This window comes from Chiloscyllium punctatum, chromosome 1, assembly GCF_047496795.1.
Source record: "Chiloscyllium punctatum isolate Juve2018m chromosome 1, sChiPun1.3, whole genome shotgun sequence".
Classification (NCBI taxonomy): domain Eukaryota; kingdom Metazoa; phylum Chordata; class Chondrichthyes; order Orectolobiformes; family Hemiscylliidae; genus Chiloscyllium; species Chiloscyllium punctatum.
In genome coordinates this window covers 24,666,243-24,690,211 of record NC_092739.1, presented here as the reverse complement: position 1 = coordinate 24,690,211, position 23,969 = coordinate 24,666,243, and the positions used below count along the sequence as shown (strand labels likewise).

Here is a 23,969-nt window from a genome sequence, read left to right as displayed (position 1 = left end):
TAGAACAATACAGCACAGAACAGGCCCTTCGGCCCACGATGTTGTGCCGAACTTCTATCCTAGATTAAGCACCCATCCATGTACCTATCCAAATGCCACTTAAAGGTCGCCAATGATTCTGACTCTACCACTCCCACTAGCAGCGCATTCCATGCCCCCACCACTCTCTGGGTAAAGAACCCACCCCTGACATCTCCCCTATACCTTCCACCCTTCACCTTACATTAATACCATCTTTCAATTTAGATGATAATTACACTATAAACAATCCAAGGTTTCCACAGTAAGGTTCTCTTGTAAGGCCTCTCCTGTTTCATACAGACAGCTGGGACTGTGATAGTGGTCAAAATACTTATTTTACAGAGCTCCTGTTGAAAAATGCCTCGCTTAATTTTGCCAGGCACTGACTTTCCTTTTGGTTTTTATTTACTACCTTGTGAATTCCAACGGCTGTGTTTTGGTTCCCTTCTCATGTAAGGAGTTCAGCACACCCTTTTCCTTTAGCTTCTCGTTTTTTTAAATTCTAATTTCCCATTTTAAATATAATTTCCAATTTCTAATCATAAGCTAGATTCGGACTAAACTCAAAATCCAACAAATTGACACAATGAAACAGATATCAGATAGGCAGAAGATGTGGATTATGTAGGTTAGTGATAGAGCAAATGGATTTTCATTTAGTTGGTCTTGGTATATGTATCACGTCTCTGGAGACTCCAGTGTGGATGATGCCACCTTGTATCACTCCTGAAGATTGAATCGAGCAATGGCAGTCAACAGACCGCTGCAGAAAATGAAGTTTGGGAAATTGAATCTGTGATCCGAAATATAATAAGTGTAAGCTGGCAGGGATACGTTCAGTCACAATTGCAATAAAATAATTGTCCAGTAGCTTTCCCAATGATTCTACAAATTGTTGTACAATTATATCATAATATAAGCAGATGTAAAGTGCTTCTGAGAGTGACTTGTCAGTGTTTGAGATTCTTCCTCAGCCTCCTGCTGGTATTGTTTATTTGCATGCTGTAATATTTTCAGCATCAGCTTCAAGGAGGTGATTGAAATAATGAACAGCATTGATAGGATAAATAAGGAAAAGCATTTTCAGTGGCAGAACGATTGGTCATCAGACGGTACAGGTAATTGTAACAAAATGAGAGATGGCATTAGGAAACGGAAGTTACAGAAAAAGTTTTGATCTAGAAGGTTTAGGGAAGCAGAACAATTTCTTGCAAAAGGATATTTGAGAAATACTTGAAAAACAAAAAAGAAATCAGAGCTACAGGGAAAGTGTAAGGGTCTAAGACTAATTAGATAGGTCCTTCAAAAATCTAGATCAGGTTTAATGGGCCAAATGGCCTCCTTCTGAGCTGTCAAAATTAGAGTGGTGCTGGAAAGCACAGCAGGACAGGCAGCATCAGGCTTTTACCCGAAACGTCGATTTTTCTGCTCCACGGATGCCGTCTGACCTGCTGTACTTTTCCAGCACCACTCTAATTTTGACTCTAATCTCCAGCATCTGCAGTACCCACTTCCTTCTGAGCTGTATCAGTCTATGAGCCTCTTTGCTACCTTGGCTGTTTTCTTTGGTAACTTTGTAGCATGTGTTAATTCATTGTCAGGGAGATGAACAACTCCCATCTACACCGAGGTCTGAGAGAGAGTGAACAATCTGACTGTGAGTGGGGCAGTTTCGTGAAATCTTTGGAATATAATCGCTGTGCAGAAAGGTGCTCCTCAGAGGGAAAACAAATACAGTGAAACAGTGAAGAGTTATTGTTAGTCATTGACCAGAAGTAGTGGGATAAAGCCCTGAAGAAGCTGACTGTATTTAAGCAGGAATGTGGCAGTTCCTGGAAGAAGCTATCTGTAGTTTCAGTCTCAAAGTCGAAGGCACACGACTTAAACATACTGAGGTGTTAAGTATAGGGACACTGATTCCATACAGTGTGGAAACAGGCCCTTCGGCCCAACAAGTCCACACCGACCCTCTGAAGAGTAACCCACCCATGACCCATTCCCCTACTAATGCACCTATCACTATGGGCAATTTTGCATGGCCAATTCACCTGACCTGCACATCTTTGGATTGTGGGAGGAAACCGGAGCACCTGGAGGAAACCCACGCAGACACGGGGGGAATGTGCTGTGATTGGTATTCTGGGAACATATGCTACTTTGTCTCTTTTTTCAATTTATAACAGAATATTTTGGAATTTATGTGATTATACTTTTACTACATGTTTAAAACCTTTTAAATTGTATTGTTAGTATGTACTTTGAATTATTTTACATTTTGTTTTTCATTTATTTTATCCTGAGCTTCCATTTTATGGTTAAGGTAACAGTTGCAGCATTATGTTGCAGTTAGAAACCACCTTGTTAAAGTCAAATTAACTAAAACCATTAAGTGTCAAGCCAGGTTCCTGCCTGAAATCTGACTGCTTTGGTTATATCATGAGAATACATTCAGTTTTGATGGTTTCCAGACTCCAAGCTTTGCAAACATTAACTTTTCAAGTTAGTTTGAATACCAAAAATCACAAATGAACTGTACTTCCTCAGTTCAACGAGACACAGAAATGTTCTTCTCCCTGACCCTAGTTCTGACCCTATCAGAGCAGCCTGGACAGACATCCTCTGCTCTCATTTGCATTATGGCTGCAGCTGCCTATTTAGCAATTCAGATTTGTTTTGGAATATTTAAATACATGAAACCTTCATTATTTTATGACTGGTGCAATTACAAATTGATAGAGAATAACCATCTGGAGACTCAAGGCCTCAGGTTTCTAGTTGGATTTTCATTAATTATCTGTTCTGGCGTTTTCAGTCAATTGACTGGACACCAAGAGGGTTCTTGTTAATTGACAGTGAAGTGAGCTGCCTCTCAGAGCCCCTTGCTACCAATTCTGTCTTTTCTTACCTATCGGACTGCTACTGCTGGGACATCCCCCATTATTTTCCGCTGAGTTTTTACAGAAAAAAACAGACTGGTGAGTGGAGGTTTCTCCTCAGGCTGTGCCTGACTGCACTAATCAACTGAGCAATTGGAGAAACAGAAATTGCAGAGGTGAAAAGCGTGGCGCTGGAGAAAGTATAGCAGATCAGGGAGCATCCAAGGTCCTTTCTGACTCTGAATCTCAAGCAGCTGCACTCTTCACTTTCTCTCAACAGAAATTGCAGCCTGACCCAAGAAAATCTCACTCTCTAAGAAACCATAGATTACAGGGATTTATAGCAAGTCCACATTATTCTAATTTCATTTTGATTAACATATCCAAGAGGAATGTAAAGCAAGGTGAAGTAACTTCTGGTCTAAGCTTGATATTTTTCTTGCTGGTTGATTCTTCTTCGAATGGGAAGAGTTTAAAAATAAATGATGAATGAGCAGAACCTGTGATAAATAATGACTGTAGGTGTGGTTTCTGGGTTATGCAGCTTTAAAGAAGGATATGCTGCCAGTCCTCATATGGGCTTTGAAGTCATTGTGTAATGGCAAAGAAAGGCAGGAAAGGGATAAGGTAGGGAAGTTGCCAAAGCAAGCAATATTGCAGAAAAATATTTAAAGGACACTTCTGAAAGAATATGGCAAAGAATATTGCTTAGAATTATGAACCTTACAACCAACCTCGATGTCAGCCTTATATTAGCAGTGTTGTGGCTGAGTCTGAAGTTAGAGATTGAAATCCCCATTCCGGGTTTCAAACACAAAACCCCAGGCAATGCTCCAGTGCAGTAGGGAGGGGATGCTACCCTATCAGAGATGCAGTCTTTTGAATGAAACATTAAAGTGACCCCCCCCCCCCCCCCCCCCACCACCCCCCCACCTCTCGGTCATTTACCTGAATCATTGGGCAGAATCTGACAGCGGTATGAGTGATATGGACTGTGGCAGGATGTGTGACAGAATTGAATGGGAAGACAGGCTTGGTGTTCCAGCTTTTCTGCTTTTCACAAGTGATGTATTGAGTGGTCAGTGATGAGTTGCCATTTAAGGGGGATTATATCTTGATAAATGCCTTAGTAATGCCACAATTGTACTCATTAATGTTCAGCTTCCTATTTGACTAAACTTGGCAAACAAACTCAACATCAGGAGCACTTACCAAGGAAACTAAGGCAAGAATCTGTTTCATTCATCTTACTGCTTGCTCCAACAGACTTCCAAATTGGACCTTGCACATTAACATTTCAGGGCATACTCCATGGGCACTGTTTACATGCACCCCACTTCTATAGTCAGTGGCATCTGATGTTTGCCAGCCTCTAAGATCCCTCATAGTGCATCTCTGATCCACTTATAGGACACTACCATAGTTCAATGCTGAACATGTAGCTACCGTTGTAATGCTTCAGCAAGGGCACCATATGCTCAAGGACACACACACAGCTGATCTTTCGGTTGATATCTGATAACTGACAAATTGTTCCAGAAATTACACATGAGAAGATCAGAATAAAATCAGACATGAGGGACACCATGGGGCAGGGGCTAGTAATTAATAAGGTGAGTTTGGAAAGATACAATGAAAGTCTTGCTGAGCTATACAGTGAGAATCTCCACAAAAAAAACACTCATTGCAATTCAGCCAATAAATCATAGCTTCAACCCATTAACTCCACAAATGCTGCCTCACCTGTTTGCAGTACTTTTAAAAAGAATTCATGGTTTCAGCATCTACAATATTCAACTCTTGTTTTAGAAGGATATGTTGATGGGGATTTGATCAGAAGGGTGATGAAATGTTTGCGTGGACCATAAATCTGCTGGGCTGGACAAACTGTATCTGTGTGATAGTAGAATATTCCAGATAATCAGCCACAGAAGATCCAGTATCCTTCCATACTTGCTTATATTTCTAACCTTTTTTTGGAACTTAATATCTTTATGCAGCATTGCACAAGTATTTGAGATATTCTGTTGACAAGAACGTGTTTTAAGAATGTAGAGAAATGTAATTTAATGAAGTATTCTGCTAAGATAAAACTATTTTCTGAAAATTGCCTTTTCTCAGCATGCGTTTATTTCTAGCAATCCAACGTTGTGTTATTGCAGGCAATCAGACAGACCCAAATCATCACACTGTTTTACAGATAATGCTTGCCACTGTGTTTAACTGTAGGCACATTGTTTTCATTTTGGCAGTGATGTGACACACGATATTAGGTATCTGATGTTGAAGTTCTGCCTTCTCTGCAGGCATTGCCCTCAGTGCCCTTCCTATGTACTTGGGTGAAATCTCACCGAAGCAAATCCGTGGCTCCCTAGGGCAGATCACATCCATTTTCATCTGTGTTGGTGTCTTTGTTGGTCAGATCTTGGGACTTCCGGAGATACTTGGCAAGGTTTGTGAACTTGACTTCTCGATTACTACATTGCAGTGACTTCTATTCAAATTCCTTTGTGCCCCAATTGCTCTGTGTAGTTATGCAGAAGACGTAATTATTGAAAATGTGCATGTGACTTTATTGTATGTAATGATCTGAGCAATTCCTTTTCATTCTGTTTATTTGCTAACTAAGCCAGGTGGTTACATGCCTGAGAAGTAATACTCAATATTTAAGGATAATTAGAAGTCAACAAAAAAAACTCCCAAATTACCGCTGTCTTGTCCAATCCATCAAAGTTTTCCAGAACTGTCGCAAAAAAACACAGTAAGATTGGTCGCTCAACTGATTTCTCCTAAACCCACCAACAAGGTTACGAATGAGAGGAAGTGATTTTCAAGTGGATTAAACTATTGGGCCAGGATTTTCTGTACCAGGTGCCTAATGGTATTGGTCATAACTTGGATGTGACCCTTCAATGTTCACATTGAAAAAGCTTTGCCCACTAAATGGCTGACAGTGTGTGGTTAAAATGGCAGAGTGATGATTACAGCACACCTGAACAGAATAACCAACAGTCCTTAACTAAACAGATTTAAGGACTGAAAATGAACTGACAAAGAATGTGAATTAAGGAGAGTAAGTTCTACATTGAACAAATCACAGAAAGAAAATAGAGTGAAAAGAAATTGAATTGAGAGAATTAAAAAAATGTAAATGTTAGAAAAAGCAGAGTTTATCATTTTAACATTTTTATAATCTCTGATAAACCTAAAGCCTGAAGGAATGAGGCTCCATATTTGTTATAATTATTGTCTGATACAGAGAGTTTGATTAGCAATCATTAACATTGTTAAAGCAATACTTGGGTTTCTGATAACGAGGAGAAAGTGAGGACTGCAGATGCTGGAGATCAGAGCTAAAAAGGTGTTGCTGGAAAAGCGCAGCAGGTCAGGCAGCATCCAAGGAGCAGGAGAATCGACGTTTCAGGCATGAGCCTGAAGAAGGGCTGATGCCCGAAACATCAATTCTCCTGTTCCTTGGATGCTGCCTGACCTGCTGCGCTTTTCGAGCAACACATTTTCAGTTTGTGATGACAAGGTAATTTTCTGGGGCTTATCTTGTGGTGCAGTGGTAGTGTCTCTACCCCTGGAACAGAATGCCTGTGTTCAAGTCTTGCATGCTCTAAGGGGTATGTAACAATATATCTGAAGAGGTTGGTTAGAAAAATAGGTTGAATAAAAAGAAATCAAGAGGTAATTGTCTGCTGTAGGTTTAGTGGACAATTAATTGCCAAATATAGCAGGTGCTTTTGAAAATGAGGAGGGTTCAGAGATTGGTGCTGTGTTCACAAAGCTAAGAATGAACAGCTTCTTAGGATATTCTAATGTAACCAACCATTTGTTCCAAAGCAGCCATTGATAAATGCATAGTGGTGAGTACCATTAGCCTTGCAGTAAATTTAACAGTAAATTCTGGCAAATAATCTATTGTAGAATGAGCAGAAACAGCTTAATTTCTCAAACTTGCAGTTATGAAAGTAGCCTTACTACCACTGGATAATTTACTTATATCTTCTCGATCTGTTTTTAAAAAATGGCAGCATTATAGATTGGACAGTCTTGCGTAATGCAGTTTCATGTGAAGTTACAATGAACTTTAACCTTCTTGGTTCCCTTTAGCTTTTGGCCTGCAGTGTTTCATTAATCGCTCAAAACGACCCTCTCTAATTTACCAGCTGTGAATTAATTTGAAAACTCTGCAAGATGTAGTATTTTCAACCTCCTTCTTGAAATTTCTTAGCATTTTCCCTCTATCCAGGTAGTGCAATGTTGATCCATTTGTAATAACAATGGTATTTTACTCTTTACTGCTGAAGCTGCAATTTTGTTTGAATAATTTGCCATCATTCACCCATGGGAAGGATTTACACGTATCTTGACTTGGGTCTAGAAACCACTGGATCTGGTATGAATCAGGATATACTTTGATTTTCAGAATGCTGGACTGTGGATGATGATTGATGGAAAACTTTTTAACGTGTTGGCCAATATTATAACTCAGGGTGCATTTGGAGCTATGTTGGTCAAAGTGGCTCTGCCCCTTCACCCCCAGCTCCTGCAGGGAGAGATCTGAGATTTTAACTCATTGTCATACACATCATGACAATAATTCTGAGCTAGTGATGTTTTGAGGGACATCACCACAGGCTGCAGGGTGCAAAATAATTAAGGGCAACACACTGGTGGCAACACACTGGTCTCAAAGTTGCATAGAAAATCTTGGCATATCGAAATTGTTCGGATTGGGGCAGGAAAATTCTCAGATCGGGTCCCATGAGGAATCCATAACTATGTTTAGAAATGTAAATGCACCTGGTATTGATTCATTGCTACCATCATCTTTTACTGTGAGGCCAAACTGCTCTGATGACCTCATCTGGGCATCACACGTGTATTTAAATGAGACCTTGCCCTCTCTGGGGTGAGTGACCCTCCTGTCCCTGGGAACAGGGAAGTAAAATGTAGTAGGCACCTTCACAGCTGTCACCATAATACCCCATTCTGCTCCATTCCCGCTTCGGGTGGGGGAGGGGGGAGGGTTGACTGTATGATTATTGGTTCAAAATTATAATTAGACACTTTCTTCATAATTACAGCAAGGATCCCCAAACTTGGGGGAAAAGTAATTTTTATTCATTCATGGGATGTGGGTGTCACTGGTTATGCCAACATTTATTGGCTATCCCTAATTGCCAGGACACAATTACAAATCGACCACATTGCTGTGGGTCTGGAGTCAGAAGTACACCAGACCAGGTAAAACTGACAGTTTCCTTCCCTGAAGTGCTTTATATTCATTATGTAAGAGCAGATCAGTGGTCCCATGTTTTTCACCCTTTGGTTGTGCAGTAGTTTCGTGCATTCTTCTTTTTGTGAATTTAATTGAAGGTTGGTGGTCCAATTTTTGCTATTGCTCTGGTTATCTGTCTGATAGTCCATAGTCTCTCTATGAAGTGAGTGGTTTGCTGCTTGCTCACTCGACCAGTTTGTATGGGTGTGCTGATCTTGACTGTGTCTGGTCCAGGCCTGAGTCTGTCCCACAGTTTGTGTGTGAGACCTGTTGGGTTGGTCTGATACTTGCTTCTCCCACTGCTGGTTGGTCCATCTCCTTATACATTCATTCTGTTTACTGTCTCCTGAACATCTATAGTCTGTTTATCAAGCCCACTTGCCAGCTATCAGTTTCATGCACGGTCTAACCTACTGCATCTCATTCTGTGTCAATTTCACTTGTTGATTGTTCACTTTCCTGCTTTGCTGTGCAACTGTGAATCTACTACCTGCCTCATTGCCTATCTGTGCAACACATTCCTTATTTGCCTACCCTGCAGTCCCACTATCTTGTTAGCTGTCTATATATTCAGCCTGTCGCCAATTGTCAATTCCTTGCATGAATGCACACCTTGTTGCCCATTTATACACTCTCTGTATGTGTACTTAGATCAAAGCGCCTGGCTGAGGGACTAACTTTGAAATGGGGTGTGGGGTGGTGGGTCAATGAGAGTCACCCCTTGCCCTGGTTGCCAACCCTGAACCCGCAATATGCCACCAGTGTCACGGGAGTTGTTCCTTGGTGGTGTTGCTGAGCAAAGGAAATGCTGGCCTTTGACTAGTGTCATCCGAAATTTTAATTTTCCAAATCAATCCCACACTAACCGCTCTGTCCTTGATCTTCTACAGCTTTCTAATGAAACTTCAGGCAAGCTTCACAAACAGCACCTCACCTTTCAGTTTGGTGCTTGACAACCCTTCAAAGTTGGCAGTGAGTTTGATGATTTCAAATTGAGAATTGTTTCCTCCTATTTGGTCTGGTCAGTATGTGCAGGCTATCATTCTGCTATGCAGTGAAGTGTTCCTGCCTTCCATCCTTTAAGAAGGTGTTCAGAAGAGATTTACCAGAATGTTGCCAGGAATGGAGGGTTTGAGTTATAAGGAGAGGCTGGATAGGCTGGGACTTCTTTCAATGGAGAATAGCAGGTTGAGGGGTGACTTTCTCGAGGTTTATAAAATCATGAGCAGCATAGATAAGGTGCATGACAGGTGTATTTTCCCTGAGGTGGGGCATTTCAAGACTAGGGGGCATATTTTTAAAGTGAGAGGAGGAAAATTTTAAAAAAGGAACTTTTTTACACAGTGTGATTAGTATTTAGAATGACCTTCCAGAGGAAGTGGTGGATGTGGGTAAAGTTACCAAATTTTAAAGATGTTTGGATAAGTACATGAATAAGAAATGTTTGCAGGGGTATGGGCCAACAGCAGCTCAATGAAATTAGTTTAGTTTGAGATTATTTTTGGCACAGACTGCTTTGACCATATGGTCTGTTTCTGTGCTGTATGACTCTGACTCTACCCTATTACGATCTTCCCTTTCTTTCCTTTATTCCCCTCCTATTTCTTTTCTAGCCATTGTGTTTGTTTAAAACCTGACAATCTGGACATTTTTCAGTTCTAACACCAAGTTCACCAGCCTGAAATATTAATGTCTTCACCACTTCCGGGAGGTCTACTGAGCATTTTCAGCATTTACTGTTGAAACTGCATTGATCGAGTATAGAAGACATTCCCATTGAGAAGAGAAAGTTTTATCTAGTGATTAAATGATTCATATTATAATTCAGTAATCTTTCTATGTTAGTAGCAGATTATATTGTTTTCTTGAGTAGAGGGCTGCATATACTTGGAAATCAGAACAATTAATGATCTCCTTTTCTCTATTATTGATGGTGACAGATGTCACATCCGTTGACCCCATTGGCATAATAAACAATCATGTAATTTTAAATCGTTTTAAATATAAGCAGTGCCACTTGAATCGCTTGTAGGTTTCTGTTTTAATTAGTAGTTGAGTGCAGGGCAAGATGACTTTTACGATGTTTTGTGAATGTCAACTAACTTACTTGCACATAAACTAATTTCAATTACAAAGTGATGATATTGCTATATACCTATAAGAATATAAGAACTAGGGCAGGAGCAGGCAATCTGGCCCTTCGAGCCTGCTCCACCATTTGGTAAGGTCATGGCTGATCTTTCTGTGGCCTCAGCTCCACTCACCCACCCTTTCACCACAACCCTTAAATTTTTGAACAGTAAAGGAATTTCCTATCTTACATTTACTGAGGAAACCTCAATCACTTCTCTGGGTAGGGAATTCCATAGATTCACAACCCTCTGGGTGAAGAAGTTTCTTCTCAATTCCGTCCAACATCTGTTTCCCCTAATTTTGAGGCTAAGCCCTCTTTGTCCTGGTTTCACCCACCAGTGGAAACATTCTCTCTGCCTCTATCGTATTTATGGCCTTCAAAAATCTATATGTTTCTATAAGATTCCCTCCCCCACCATTCTTCTAAATACCAATAAATATAATCTTAGTCTCTCCAGTCTCTCCGCAAAAGCCAATGCCCTCAACTCTGGAATCAACCTAGTGAACCTCTTCTGCACCCCTTCTCATGCCAGTACATATATTCTCAAGTTAAGGAGACCAAAACTGCATGCAGTACTCCAGGTGTAGCCCCACCAGTACCCTATACAGTTGCAACATAACATCTCTGCTTTTAAACTCAACCCCTTTAGTACTGAAGGACAAAATTCCATTTGCCTTCTTAATTACCTTTTGCACCTGTAGGTTGACCTTCTGTAATTCAAGCACAAGGGCATCCAGGTCCCTCTGCACAGCAGTGTATTGCAATTTCATACCATTCAAGTAAAAGTCATTTTTATTGTTATTCCTAGCAAAATGGATGACTTCACGTTTAAGAAAATACAACGGTTCAGTGTAGTGTCCCTACTACTGAGCTAGGAATCTGGATTCAATCCCACCTGCCTTGGAGGTGCGCCATAACGTGACAGAACAGGATTAATGTAACTGTAATAGTGGTCCTAACTGTATCTAAGAAAATGTTTGTTGGGTTGTGGTAATAGTATCTCTACCTTTTGAATAAGGAGGCCTGTGTTCAAGCGCTCCAGAGACTTGTCATAACAGATGGACAGGTTGATTCATCATAGCTCTAAGAAAGTATACAATGGCAAAGAAAGATTTGCACTCATAAAATGCTTTTAGAACCACCAGATATCTCAAAATCCTTCTGAAGAATAGTCAAAATGTTAACTCTGTTTCTGTCTCCACAGATGCTGTCAGATCTGCAGAGTTTCTCCAGCGCATTTTGTTCTTTACTTCTGTTCTCTCCAGCATCCACAGTACTTTGCTTTTATCTCAGTGTTTAGATTAGATTCTCTACAGTGTGGCAACAGGCCCTTCGGCCCAACCGGTCCACACCGACTCTCCAAAGAGTAACCCACCCAGACCCATGTCCTTCTGACTAATGCATCTAACATTATGGGCAATTTAGCATCGCCAATTCACCTGGCCTGCACATCTTTGGACTGTGGGAGGAAACTGGAGCACCCAGAGGAAACCCACACAGACACGGGGAGAATGTGCAAACTCCACACAGTCACCCGAGGCTGGAATTGAACCTGGGACTTGGGTGCTGTGAGGCAGCAGTGCTAACCACTGAGTCAACGTGCCGCCCCGTCAATGAAATACTTTTTGAACTGTTGCAATGTGGGAAAAGGCTAGTTACTGTGCACTCAGAAAACCCTTTTAGGCATCAGTGTGATAATTGCCACATAATCTGCTTTTTGTGATCAAACAAGGAACTGCAGATGCTGAAAATCTGAAACTAAAATGGAAATTGCTGGAGAAGCTCAGCAGGTTTAGCAGCATCTGTGGAGAGAGAAACGGTCAACGTTTCAAGTCCAGTGGCCCTTCTTCGGAACATCAGGTTATTGACTCAGTGTTCTTGTTTTTGGAGACAGTGTACAGTCATGGCAGCGCAGGCGGTGGAATGTTCCTCCTGCAGGATGTTTGAGGTAGGGGTGACCACCGATACTCCTGCCGACTTCGTGTGCAGGAAATGCAGTCAGATCCTGATCCTCACCGAACGAGTTAGGGAACTGGAACTGGAGCTGGATGAGCTGAGGATTATTCGTGAGGCTGAGAGGGTGATCGATAGAAGCTACTGGGACATAGTTACGCCGGAGAACAGAGGTAGCTGGGTAACAGTTAGAGGTGGGAAGGGGAAGAAGCAGGCAGTGCAGGGTTCCCCTGTGGTCGTTCCCCTAAAAAATAAGTATGCAGCTTTGGAAACTGTTGGGGGGGACAGCCTTGCAGGTGTAAGCTGCAGTGAAGGGGTCTGTGGCTCTGAGATTCAGAAGGGAAAGGGGGAGAAGAGGAGAGCGCTAGTTATAGGGGACTCTCTAGTTAGAGGGACGGACAGGCGGTTCTGTGGACATGGGCGAGACTCTCGGATGGTTTGTTGCCTCCCAGGTGCTAGGGTCCGAGACGTCTCGGACCGTGTCTTCAGAATCCTTAAGGGGGAGGATGTGCAGCCAGAAGTCGTGGTACACATTGGCACCAATGACATAGGTAGGAAGAGGGGTGGGGAGGTCATTCAAGAGCTCAAGGAGTTAGGCTGGAAGCTAAAAGCTAGGACAGACAGAGTCGTCATCTCTGGGTTGTTGCCGGTGCCACGTGACAGAGAGGCAAAGAATAGGGAGAGAGTGCAGTTGAACACGTGGCTGCAAGGATGGTGTAGGAGGGAGGGCTTCAGATATTTGGACAATTGGACTGCATTCTGGGGAAGGTGGGACCTGTATAAACAGGACGGGTTGCACCTGAACCAGAAGGGCACCAATATCCTGGGGGGTAGGTTTGCTAGCACTCTTCGGGGGGGTTTAAACTAATTTGGCAGGGGGATGGGATCCGGACTTGTAGTCCAGCAAGTAAGCTAGCTGTGTGTCAGGATGTCCAAGACTGTAGGGAGGCTGTGGAGAAGGTAGCACTGACAGGGACTACTTGCGGACACAGAGATGGGCTCAAGTACGTATACTTCAATGCAAGGAGTATCAGAAATAAGGTGGGTGAACTTAAGGCGTGGATCGGTACCTGGGACTACGATGTTGTGGCCATCACGGAAACATGGATAGATGAGGGACAGGAATGGCTGTTGGAGGTTCCTGGTTACAGATGTTTCAGTAAGATTAGGGAGGGTGGTAAAAAAGGAGGGGGGGTGGCATTGCTAATTAGAAATGGTATAACGGCTGCAGAAAGGAAGTTTGAGGGGGATCTGCCTCTGGAGGTAGTATGGGCTGAAGTCAGAAATAGGAAAGGTGCAGTCACCTTGTTGGGTGTTTATTATAGGCCCCCCAATAGCAGCAGAGATGTGGAGAAACAGATTGGGAAACAGATTTTGGAAAGGTGCAGAAGCCACAGGGTCGTAGTCATGGGCGACTTCAACTTCCCAAATATTGATTGGAAGCTCTTTAGATCAAGTAGATTGGATGGGGCGGTGTTTGTGCAGTGTGTCCAGGAAGCTTTTCTAATGCAGTATGTAGATTGTCCAACCAGAGGGGAGGCCATATTGGATTTGGTACTCGGTAATGAACCGGGACAAGTGGTGGGCTTGTTAGTGGGTGAACATTTTGGTGATGGCGACCACAATTCTGTGACTTTCACCTTGGTTATGGAGAGAGATAGGTGCGCACAACAAGGAAGTTTTTACAATTGGGGGAAGGGAAATTACGATGCTGTAAGACAGGATTTGAGGAGCATACGTTGGGAGCATAGGCTGTCAGGGAAGGATGTGGTGGAAATGTGGAACTTTTTCAAGGAGCAGATACGACGTGTCCTTGATATGTATGTACCGATCAGGCAGGAAAGAAATGGTCATGTGAGGGAGCCTTGGTTGACGAGGGAGGTTGAATGTCTAGTAAAGAGGAAGAAGGAGGCTTACATAAGGTTGAGGAAACAAGGTTCAGACAGAGCAGTGGAGGGATACAGGATAGCCAGAAGGGACCTGAAGAAAGGGATTAGGAGAGCTAAGAGAGGTCATGAAAAATCCCTGGCGGATAGGATCAAGGATAACCCCAAGGCATTCTATGCGTATGTGAGAAACCTGAGAATGACGAGAACGAGGGTAGGTCCGATCAAGGACAGTGGTGGGAGACTGTGTATTGAGTCGGAAGAGATAGGAGAGGTCTTGAACAAGTACTTCTCTTCAGTATTTACGAACGAGAGGGACCGTATTGTTGAAGAGGAGAGTGTGAAACGGACTGATAAGCTAGAAGAGATACCTGTTAGGAAGGAAGATGTGTTGGACATTTTGAACAACTTGAGGATAGACAAGTCCCCCGGGCCTGACGGGATATATCCTAGGATTATGTGGGAAGCAAGAGAGGAAATTGCAGTACCGTTGGCAATGATCTTCTCGTCTTCACTGGCAACTGGGGTGGTACCAGGGGACTGGAGAGTAGCGAATGTTGTGCCCCTGTTCAAAAAAGGGAATAGGGATAACCCCGGGAATTACAGGCCAGTTAGTCTTACTTCTGTGGTAGGCAAAGTAATGGAAAGGGTACTGAGGGATAGGATTTACGAGTATCTGGAAAGACACTGCTTGATTAGGGACAGCCAGCACGGATTTGTGAAGGGTAGGTCTTGCCTTACAAGTCTTATTGAATTCTTCGAGGAGGTGACCAAGCATGTGGATGAGGGTAGAGCAGTGGATGTAGTGTACATGGATTTTAGTAAGGCATTTGATAAGGTTCTCCATGGTAGGCTTATGTGGAAAGTCAGGAGGCATGGGATAGAGGGAAATTTGGCCAATTGGATAGAAAACTGGCTAACCGGTCGAAGTCAGAGAGTGGTGGTAGATGGTAAATATTCAGCATGGAGTCCAGTTACAAGTGGAGTTCCGCAGGGATCAGTTCTGGGTCCTCTGCTGTTTGTAATTTTTATTAATGACTTAGATGAGGGAGTCGAAGGGTGGGTCAGTAAATTTGCAGATGATACAAAGATAGGTGGAGTTGTGGACAGTGAGGAGGGCTGTTATCGGCTGCAGAGGGACTTAGATATGATGCAGAGCTGGGCTGAGGAGTGGCAGATGGAGTTCAACCCTGCCAAGTGTGAGGTTGTCCATTTCGGAAGAACAAATAAGAATGGGGAATACAGGGTTAATGGTAGGGTTCTTGGTCAGGTGGAGGAACAGAGGGATCTTGGGGTCTATGTACATAGATCTTTGAAGGTTGCCACTCAGGTGGATAGAGTTTGTAAGAAGGCCTATGGAGTATTATCGTTCATTAGCAGAGGGATTGAATTCAAGAGTCGTGAGGTGATGTTGCAGCTGTACAGGACTTTGGTTAGGCCACAGTTGGAGTACTGTGTGCAGTTCTGGTCGCCTCACTTTAGGAAAGATGTGGAAGCTTTGGAGAGGGTGCAGAGAAGATTTACCAGGATGTTGCCTGGAATGGAGAGTAGGTCGTACGAGGATAGGTTGAGAGTTCTCGGCCTTTTCTCGTTGGAACGGCGAAGGATGAGGGGTGACTTGATAGAGGTTTATAAGATGATCAGAGGAATAGATAGAGTAGACAGTCAGAAACTTTTTCCCCGGGTACAACAGAGTGTTGCAAGGGGACATAAATTTAAGGTGAAGGGTGGAAGGTATAGGGGAGATGTCAGGGGTGGGTTCTTTACCCAGAGAGTGGTGGGGGCATGGAATGCGCTGCCCGTGGGAGTGGTAGAGTCAGATTCATTGGCGACCTTTAAGCGGCATTTGGATAGGTACATGGATTGGTGCTTAATCTAGGATAGAAGTTCGGCACAACATCGTGGGCCGAAGGGCCTGTTCTGTGCTGTATTGTTCTATGTTCTATGTTCTATCAATTCTGAAGTTGGGTCACCGGACTCAAAAGGTTAACTTTGTTTCTCTCTACAGATGCTGCCAGACCTGCTGCGTTTTTGTGATTTTTGATTAAAGGATAAATACTTGCCAGCACTTTTTAATAGAAATAGTGCCAACAGCTCTTTTGCATTGATTAAAGCAGATGGATGAGACCTCAGTTTAACATCTCATCCAAGTAAAGTTGAACCTGCAACAGTGCAATACTGTGCCTTTGCAGCACTAGAGAATCAGTCTTAATTTCTGTGCTAAACGCAGAGTGGAACTTAAACGCATAGGCAAGTGCACTATCAACTGAGCCACAATTGACACACTGTACAGATGTAGGGTTAAGTTAACTATGATCCAACAATGGATGTAGCGATTGCTGTGCAGAATTAAACTGTGCCAGTTTGTTTTATAGGCACCATGGGAAGTGAGTGCTTCCTGCTGGTTGCACTGACAGCTATGAGTAGCTGACTCTAACTACATTGCTCATTCTCTGTATGCATCAGTCAGGAATCTGATATCATGATTGTGTAATGCTACTTAATGGGAAGGTACATTGTGGCTGGAATAGATAGGGTGGGAGTCCTTTGTGAACTGAATCTCCATTGTGAAAGATTGGGTAATAGCTGAGCATGTAAGACACAGAGCACCAAGATTTTACAGCAATGTACTAGATGCTTTGCTAGGCTTGAAGGGCATGCAAAGTATCTGCAGTCATTAACACCTAACCAGAGCCGACAATGCAAGCAAATTCTGATGTTTGTTCTACCTGCTTCCCACTTGCAGGAGAGAATAAGATGAATTATGAATCTCAAGAATGTCAGTGATCTTCCTTATACTACATACTGTAAAGCCTTCTTATTTCCAGGTGCAGTTTAGAATAAATCAGAGACGTAAATGTCACCTTGACAGCCCCAGCCATTGCAGTCCTATCCTACTTTGAGTCATAGCTGAACCTACAGCAGTTGACATCAATCTTGGGCATTGGTCCTTAGCGAAGTACAGGTCAGTTAATTGCTCCTTCTAGACTCTTTCTAGATATCAGGTCCACCTGTCAGCAGTCCTTCTCCTCCCTTTTTAGCAGCTTGGCATGCAATCTCTTCTTTGTCCCACTGTCGAGTTCCAGCACAAGTTTTTAAATCAATGATAAATACCTGAGCACCAACCAGAACACCACACCCCAGAGTTTATTGAAACTTCTGTTATACTCGGGAAAGCTCTAACAACATGTACAATTGCATCAACAGCCAACAACTAACCTGTTGGTAGTTCATGATTTCTTTAATAAAATGTCCCAATGGGGGAGTCCTTCATGCTAATTGATATTGTGCTTAGCTGTACAATGTTAACAGATATTATAAGCTGGAACATTTCACATCAAAATAATATTGCTGGCAATGTGACTCTGCCTATTGGCATGCTGCTGTTACTTGTCAGGTGCACACTGTATATAGCCCTTTCCTAAGATGCTGTCCTACACACTTTCCATCCAGAACAAATGCCATCTGCAAACATTCAGAAGCTGCATGGTGCCTTAAATAAGCAAGAGCCACAGAGCTCAATTTCTCCCTTGACACATCCTCTCTGCAAATTTCAAAGCTCTTATTCCCATGGGGCACAAATAAAAAAGGTAAAACTTAGAAAAAGATGACACTCTGTGATTTGCAAAGTTTATTAAGTAAAACTCAATGTTAATGTTTTAACAATGCAATTGAATTATTCACACCCCAAATGTTGAATTCGATTGTTGACATGGTAATGGTCCCAGAAGGAATGGAGCCATGCTGGGTCTGCAGCATGTTTAATCAACTCTCCCAGTACTTCTCCTTTTGATCTTTAATTCAGCTCCCAAATGAATAGTTATATAAGATTTAATCCATTTAGAATCGACTGCCTTTGATGGTTGTCCTCTCCATGAGTTTTTTTTTCACCACAGGGAAAATGGCAAGCACTTTGCCAAGTCTAGTACTGTTTAAAGTTTGAACTTATTTTGTAGGAGGTAACCTGTGCTTTGTAAGAACATGTACCCAAGTGTCCAAATGGCTGGTATCCTAGCCAAGATCTAGTTGTCAATCAATTCAGTGGAAAAGGTTAGCCAGTGTAGTCTTTGATCCAACTGGGTGACAGATCTCCCATGTGGCAATATGACTACACTTCTAAAGCTTCATTGGCTTTAAAGTGCTTGGAGACACCGTGAAACTGTGAAAGCTGCTACATATATGCAAGTTGTTCTTTCTTTTCATGGAAGATTGATACTGTTAGTGTCAGTAATTAATTGGACCAGTTGGACATCATAGGAAACTGTTCCTATCCTCAAATGAGCTCTCTCACACCCAGCTGAATCTAATTTCGGTAGAAGTCTGAAGGAGGGGGATGAAGCTGTTTACATTGTCAGCAGGACCTGGGCAATTCACTAATTCATGGCAGTCTGCACAAGTACTATTCCCTATTATGGAAGGCCGACCAATCCTAACTGTTAGCTCCCAACAGAATAATTCCATTAACATTAACTGACTGCCTTTGCCTTTGGCTGTGGGTTTACTTGGCCAGTTAGAGGGTCAACAGTGCAGCAACCTGGAGCCATGGTCATACCTGGGGCATCACCTAGAGGGTAAAGAGGTATTGAAAGCTGTGTGCCCTCACTGTCAATGATGTCGTAAATGTGACCTGAGGGTGCTTAGGCCCATTAGAAAGATCATAGTGAAGGTGTGCATAGTGAAGATAGGTGGCATTGTTGCCATAAGAACACCCTTTACCATGGTGGACTCCTCCATGTACAAAGTTTGCCCAAAAAGGAATGCTCTCCTGGAGGCTAACTGGATTTGCTTGGAGGCCTCCCCTGACAGAATGCCCACAACTGCTGGTTAAATTCCAGTGGAGATGCGAATTGACCTTTTAAGTGATCACATATATGGGTTCTGGGTGGGAGGGACTGCTGCCATCTTATCCTGCCACTTGCAAGATGCAATGGCAAGAAGTAGATGATGGATTTTATGAGCCTTCCGGTTGCATAACTCCTCCCAGAGGGCTGGTAAAATGTAGTGCCTGGAATTTCTCATGAGAATAATTTTGTTTTTTGTGAATAATAACCTGTCCAATTTTATTGCTCCTGCACCTGTAAGGCAGATTATTGATTTTTTTTTAGGTGCAGGCCGTGTGATAGGCTTTTGAGAGATCTGGAATTTTACCAGGGAGCTCTCTGGTTTATGTGTCCCAGGAACACATGGTGCTCATATTTGTTGTCGTCAGGAGAGATGTCATTATCAACAGTTCTGTTTTTAAAGTTCATCATTATTAGTCAGGTTTAAGGGCTTTATTAAAATTCACACTAATCCTTATATTATATTCATATTTACAAAGGCTGACAAACTTGTGGACCCAGGCTATTAACACCAAATAATTTTCTGGTTGGTGTTGGATAGCAGACATCCCAACACTGATTTAATCTGCTCGCTCACCATTTTATACCAGAGCTCCCTTATGTTCCAATGGTATAGGAGAGATAGAGTCTGAGGGGCAACAGTTCAATGTAATTCATCACAGCCACATCCCCTCATTACTGAAGACATGTCCCCTTAGGGATGAAAAGTGCAATGTTTGGTCTACAAGGCAGGAAAACATCTTGATTGGGCAGGAATATGATGGTTGCATCCCAGAACCCTGCCCCTTCCCAACTCCACCTGAATTTAATTCCAGGCAGAATGTTCTGAGCAAAATGTTTGACCTTCCTGCCCAGCTGTGAATTGAGGTCCTCATGTAGTCAGTGAAGGGCTTCTTCCTGCCTGTGCTTTTAACTATCTCTGTTCGAAGTGGGATTTGATTTGATCTGATTTATTGCTGTCGCGTGTACCAAGGCACAGTGAAAAATGTCTTACAGGCAGATTGTACTATACAAGTGCATCAGCATAACGGAACAGTGTTGCAGTTACAATGTTACAGCTGGCGAGAAGGTGCAGTGGGAGATAAACATAAACATTAAGAGGTCTATTCAAAAGTCTGATAACAGCAAGGACGAAGCTGTTCTTGAATCTGTTCATACATGTGTACAAACCTTTGTCTTCTGCCTGATGGAAGAGAGTATAACCAGCACGGGAGAGGTTTTTGATTATTTTCCTGAGGCAGCTGGACATATAGGTGAAGTCAACATATGGGAGGTTGGTTTGTGTGATTGACTGGGCTATGTTCACAACTCCCTGTAATTTCTTCCGGTTTTGGGAAGACCGGTTGCCATATGTGATATATCCAGACAGGATGATTTCGATAAAAATTTGTAAGAGTCTTTATTTCCTTAGCCTCCTGAGGAAGTAGTTGCTGTGCTTTCTTGACTGTGGTGTCATTGAACATGGACCAGGATAGATTGTTGGTGATCGTCATTTCTAGGAACTTGATGCTCTTGGCCATCTCTACCTCAGCAACATTTAATAAATGGATAATTGGGGCTCTTCTTGGATAATTAGAGCTCTTTCTTGGGAAGGTGGTACCTCTACAAACAGGACGGTCTTCACCTGAACCAGAGGGATACTAATATCCTGGGATGGGGAGGGCGGGGGTGGGATTTACGAATGCTCTTGGGGGGGGGGGGGGGGTTAAACTAATGCTGCAGAGCATTAAACTAATAATGGGAATCTGAATTGTAGTTCCAGTGTACAGGAGGTTGAGGGTAGTGAGGTCAGGGATAGGTTTACAAGGTCGCGAAAGGGCACCAGGAATCAGGATATTGGTTTGAAATATGTGTGCTTCAACAGCAGGAGCACCCAGAATAAGGTGAGTGAACTTGCAGCATGGGTTGGTACCTGGCATTTTGATGTTGTGCCCATTTCAGAGACATGGCTGGAGAAGGGAGAGGAATGGTGGTTGTAGATTTGGGGATTTAGATGTTTCAGTAAGAACAGAGATGATGGTAAAAGAAGGGGGGGGGGGCGGTGGGGGGAGGGTTGTTAATCAAGAGTAGTATTACAGCAGCTGAGATAACATTTGAGGACTCATCCACTGAGATAGTTTGGGCTGAGGTTAGAAACAGGAAAAGAAAGGTCACCCTATTGGGAGTTTTGGGGAGGGATAGGTATATACTGCAGAGAAAGTGGTAAAACTGAAGGAATAGGCAATTATGATGCGAGTCGGCAAGATTTCGGATGCATAGGATAGGGAAGGAAACTGCAAGGGATGGACACACTTGAAATGTAGAGTTTATTCAGCATACAGCTACTGTGTGTCCTTGATAAGTACATACCTATCAGGTAGGGAGGTAGCTGTCGAGAGAGGGAGCCATGGTTTACTAAAGAACTTGGAGCTCTAGCAAGAGGAAGAAGAAGGATTTTGTGAGGATGTGACGTGAAGGCTCAGTTAGGGGGCTTGAGAGTTACAAGTTAGCCAGAAAAGATCTAAAGAGTGGGCTAAGAAGAGCCAGGAAGGGACATGAGAAGCTGTTGGCAGATAGGATCAAGGAAAACTCTAAGACCTTCTATAGGTATATCAGGAATAAAATAATGACTATAATAAGATTAGGGCCAATCAAAGATAGTAGTGGAAAGTTGTGTATGGAATCTGAGGCTATAGGGGATATGCTTTATGAATATTTTTCGTCCGTATTCACATTGGAAAAGGGCAATGTTAGTGAAAATACGGTGATACAGGCTACTAGATTTGATGGGATTGCTGTTGACAACGAGGAGGTTTTAGCAATTTTGAAAGATCTGAAAATAGATAAGACCCCTGAGGATGAGATTTATCCTCCGATTCTCTCTGGGAAGCCAGGGAGGAGATTGCAGAGCCTTTGCCTTCAATCTTTATGACATCATTGTCGACAGGAATAGTGCCAGAAGACTGGAGGATAGCAAATGTTGTTCCCTTGTTTAAGAAGGGGAGTCAAGACAACTCTGATAATTATGCGTCAGGTGTTGGAAAAGGTTATAAGAGATAGGATTTAGAATCATTTGGAAAGGAATGATTTGATTAGAGATAGTCAACATAGTTTTGTGAAGGGTAGAGTGTGCCTAACTAACCTTTCTTGAGTTCTTTGAGAAGGTGACAAAACAGGTACATGAAGGTAAAGTGGTTAATATGGTGTATATGGACTTCAGTAAGCTGTTTGATAAGGTTCCATATTGTAGGCTATTGCACAAAATAGAGTTTTGGGATTGAAGGTGATTTAGTGAATTGGATCAGAAGTTGACTAGCTGAAAGAAGACAGAGGGTGGTGGTTGATGGAAAGTGTTCATCCTGGAGCTCAGTTGCCAGTGGTGTGCCACAAGGATCTGTTTTGGGCCCACTGCTGTTTGTCATTTTTATAAATGATCTGGACGTGGGCATGGAAGGATGGGTTAGTAAGTTTGTGGATGACACTGAGGTAGGCAGAGTTATGGATAGTGCTGAAGAATGTTGTGGGTTACAGAAGGACATAGATAAGATGCAGAACTGGGCAGAGAAGTAGCGAATGGAGTTTAATGCAGAGAAGTATGAGGTAGTTCACTTCGGAAGTGTACTGGGCTAATGGTAAAAATTCTTGGCAGTGTAGATGACTGGCGAGATCTGTGTCCAGGTGCATAAATCCTTGAAAATTGCCACCCAGGTTAAAAATCTCTCAACACCAGGTGATAGTCCAACAGGTTTATTTGGAAGCACTAGCTTTTGGAGTGCTGCTCTACAACCACCTGATGAAGGAACAGTGCTCCAAAAGCTAGTGCTTCCAAATAAACCTGTTGGACTTTGACCTGATGTTGTGACTTTTAACTTTGTACACCCCAGTCCAACACTGGCACTTCCAAATTATGGCCACCCAGGTTGAAAGGGTTGTTAAGAATCATATTGTATGTTGGCGTTTATTGTTAGGTGGATTGAGTTTTGGAGCCACAAGGTCATGCTTCAGCTGTACAGTGGGCGGCACGGTGGCACAGTGGTTAGCACTGCTGCCTCACAGCGCCAGAGACCCGGGTTCAATTCCCGCCTCAGGCGACTGACTGTGTGGAGTTTGCACATTCTCCCCGTGTCTGCGTGGGTTTCCTCCGGGTGCTCCGGTTTCCTCCCACAGTCCAAAGATGTGCAGGTCAGGTGAATTGGTCATGCTAAATTGCCCGTAGTGTTAGGTAAGGTAGATGTAAATGTAGGGGTATGGGTGGGTTACGCTTCGGCGGGGCGGTGTGGACTTGTTGGGCCGAAGGGCCTGTTTCCACACTGTAAGTAATCTAATCTAATCTAATCTAAAGACACTGGTAAAGCCCCACTTGGAGTATTGTGTGCAGTTCTGGTCACTACATTATAGGAAGGATGTGGTAGCTTTGGAAAGGGTTCAGAGGAGGTTTACTAGGATGTTGCCTGGTATAGAAAGGTCTTATGAGGAAAGGCTGAAGGAACTGAGACTATTTTCATTGGAGAGAAGAAGGTTGAGAGGTGACTTAACCGAGATGTATAAGATAATCAGAGGGTTAGATAGGGTGGACAATGAGGGCTTTTTTCCTCAGTTGGTGAAGGCTAACACGAGGGGACAAAGCTTTAAATTGAGGGATGATAGATTTCAGACAGATCGGGGTAGTTTCTTTAGTTGGGGCGTGGAACAGCCTGCCTACAACAGTAGTAGACGCTGCCAACTTTAGAGGCATTTAACTGAGCATTGGATATATGGATAATAATGGAACGGTGTAAATTAGATGGGCATCAGATTAATTTCACAGGTTGGCGCTACATCGAGGGCCTGTACTGCGCTGTAACATTCTATGTTCTATGATGCAGACACGGGCGTGTCCTCCACTCTGCTTTCTGAAGCGAAATGTAAGAGTGTCAGCCTATCAGACTAGAACACCAGGGCAGACTGACTCTTAATTTGGTGATGGGGGAGAAGGGGTCTTGTCATTGACCC

General features: G+C 42.9%; 1 protein-coding gene across 5 annotated transcripts in view; it reads left to right on the top strand.

Annotated features, from left to right (window-relative positions):
• Nucleotides 1-23,969, top strand: part of slc2a9l2 (solute carrier family 2 member 9, like 2) — a 390,239-nt gene that overhangs the window by 128,959 nt on the left and 237,311 nt on the right. For all 5 annotated transcript variants that reach the window (XM_072579596.1, XM_072579412.1, XM_072579774.1 and 2 more), the window contains exon 6: nt 5,204-5,349. In XM_072579596.1, coding sequence (XP_072435697.1) covers nt 5,204-5,349 — 146 coding nt within the window. The remainder of the gene's footprint in view (nt 1-5,203; nt 5,350-23,969) is intronic.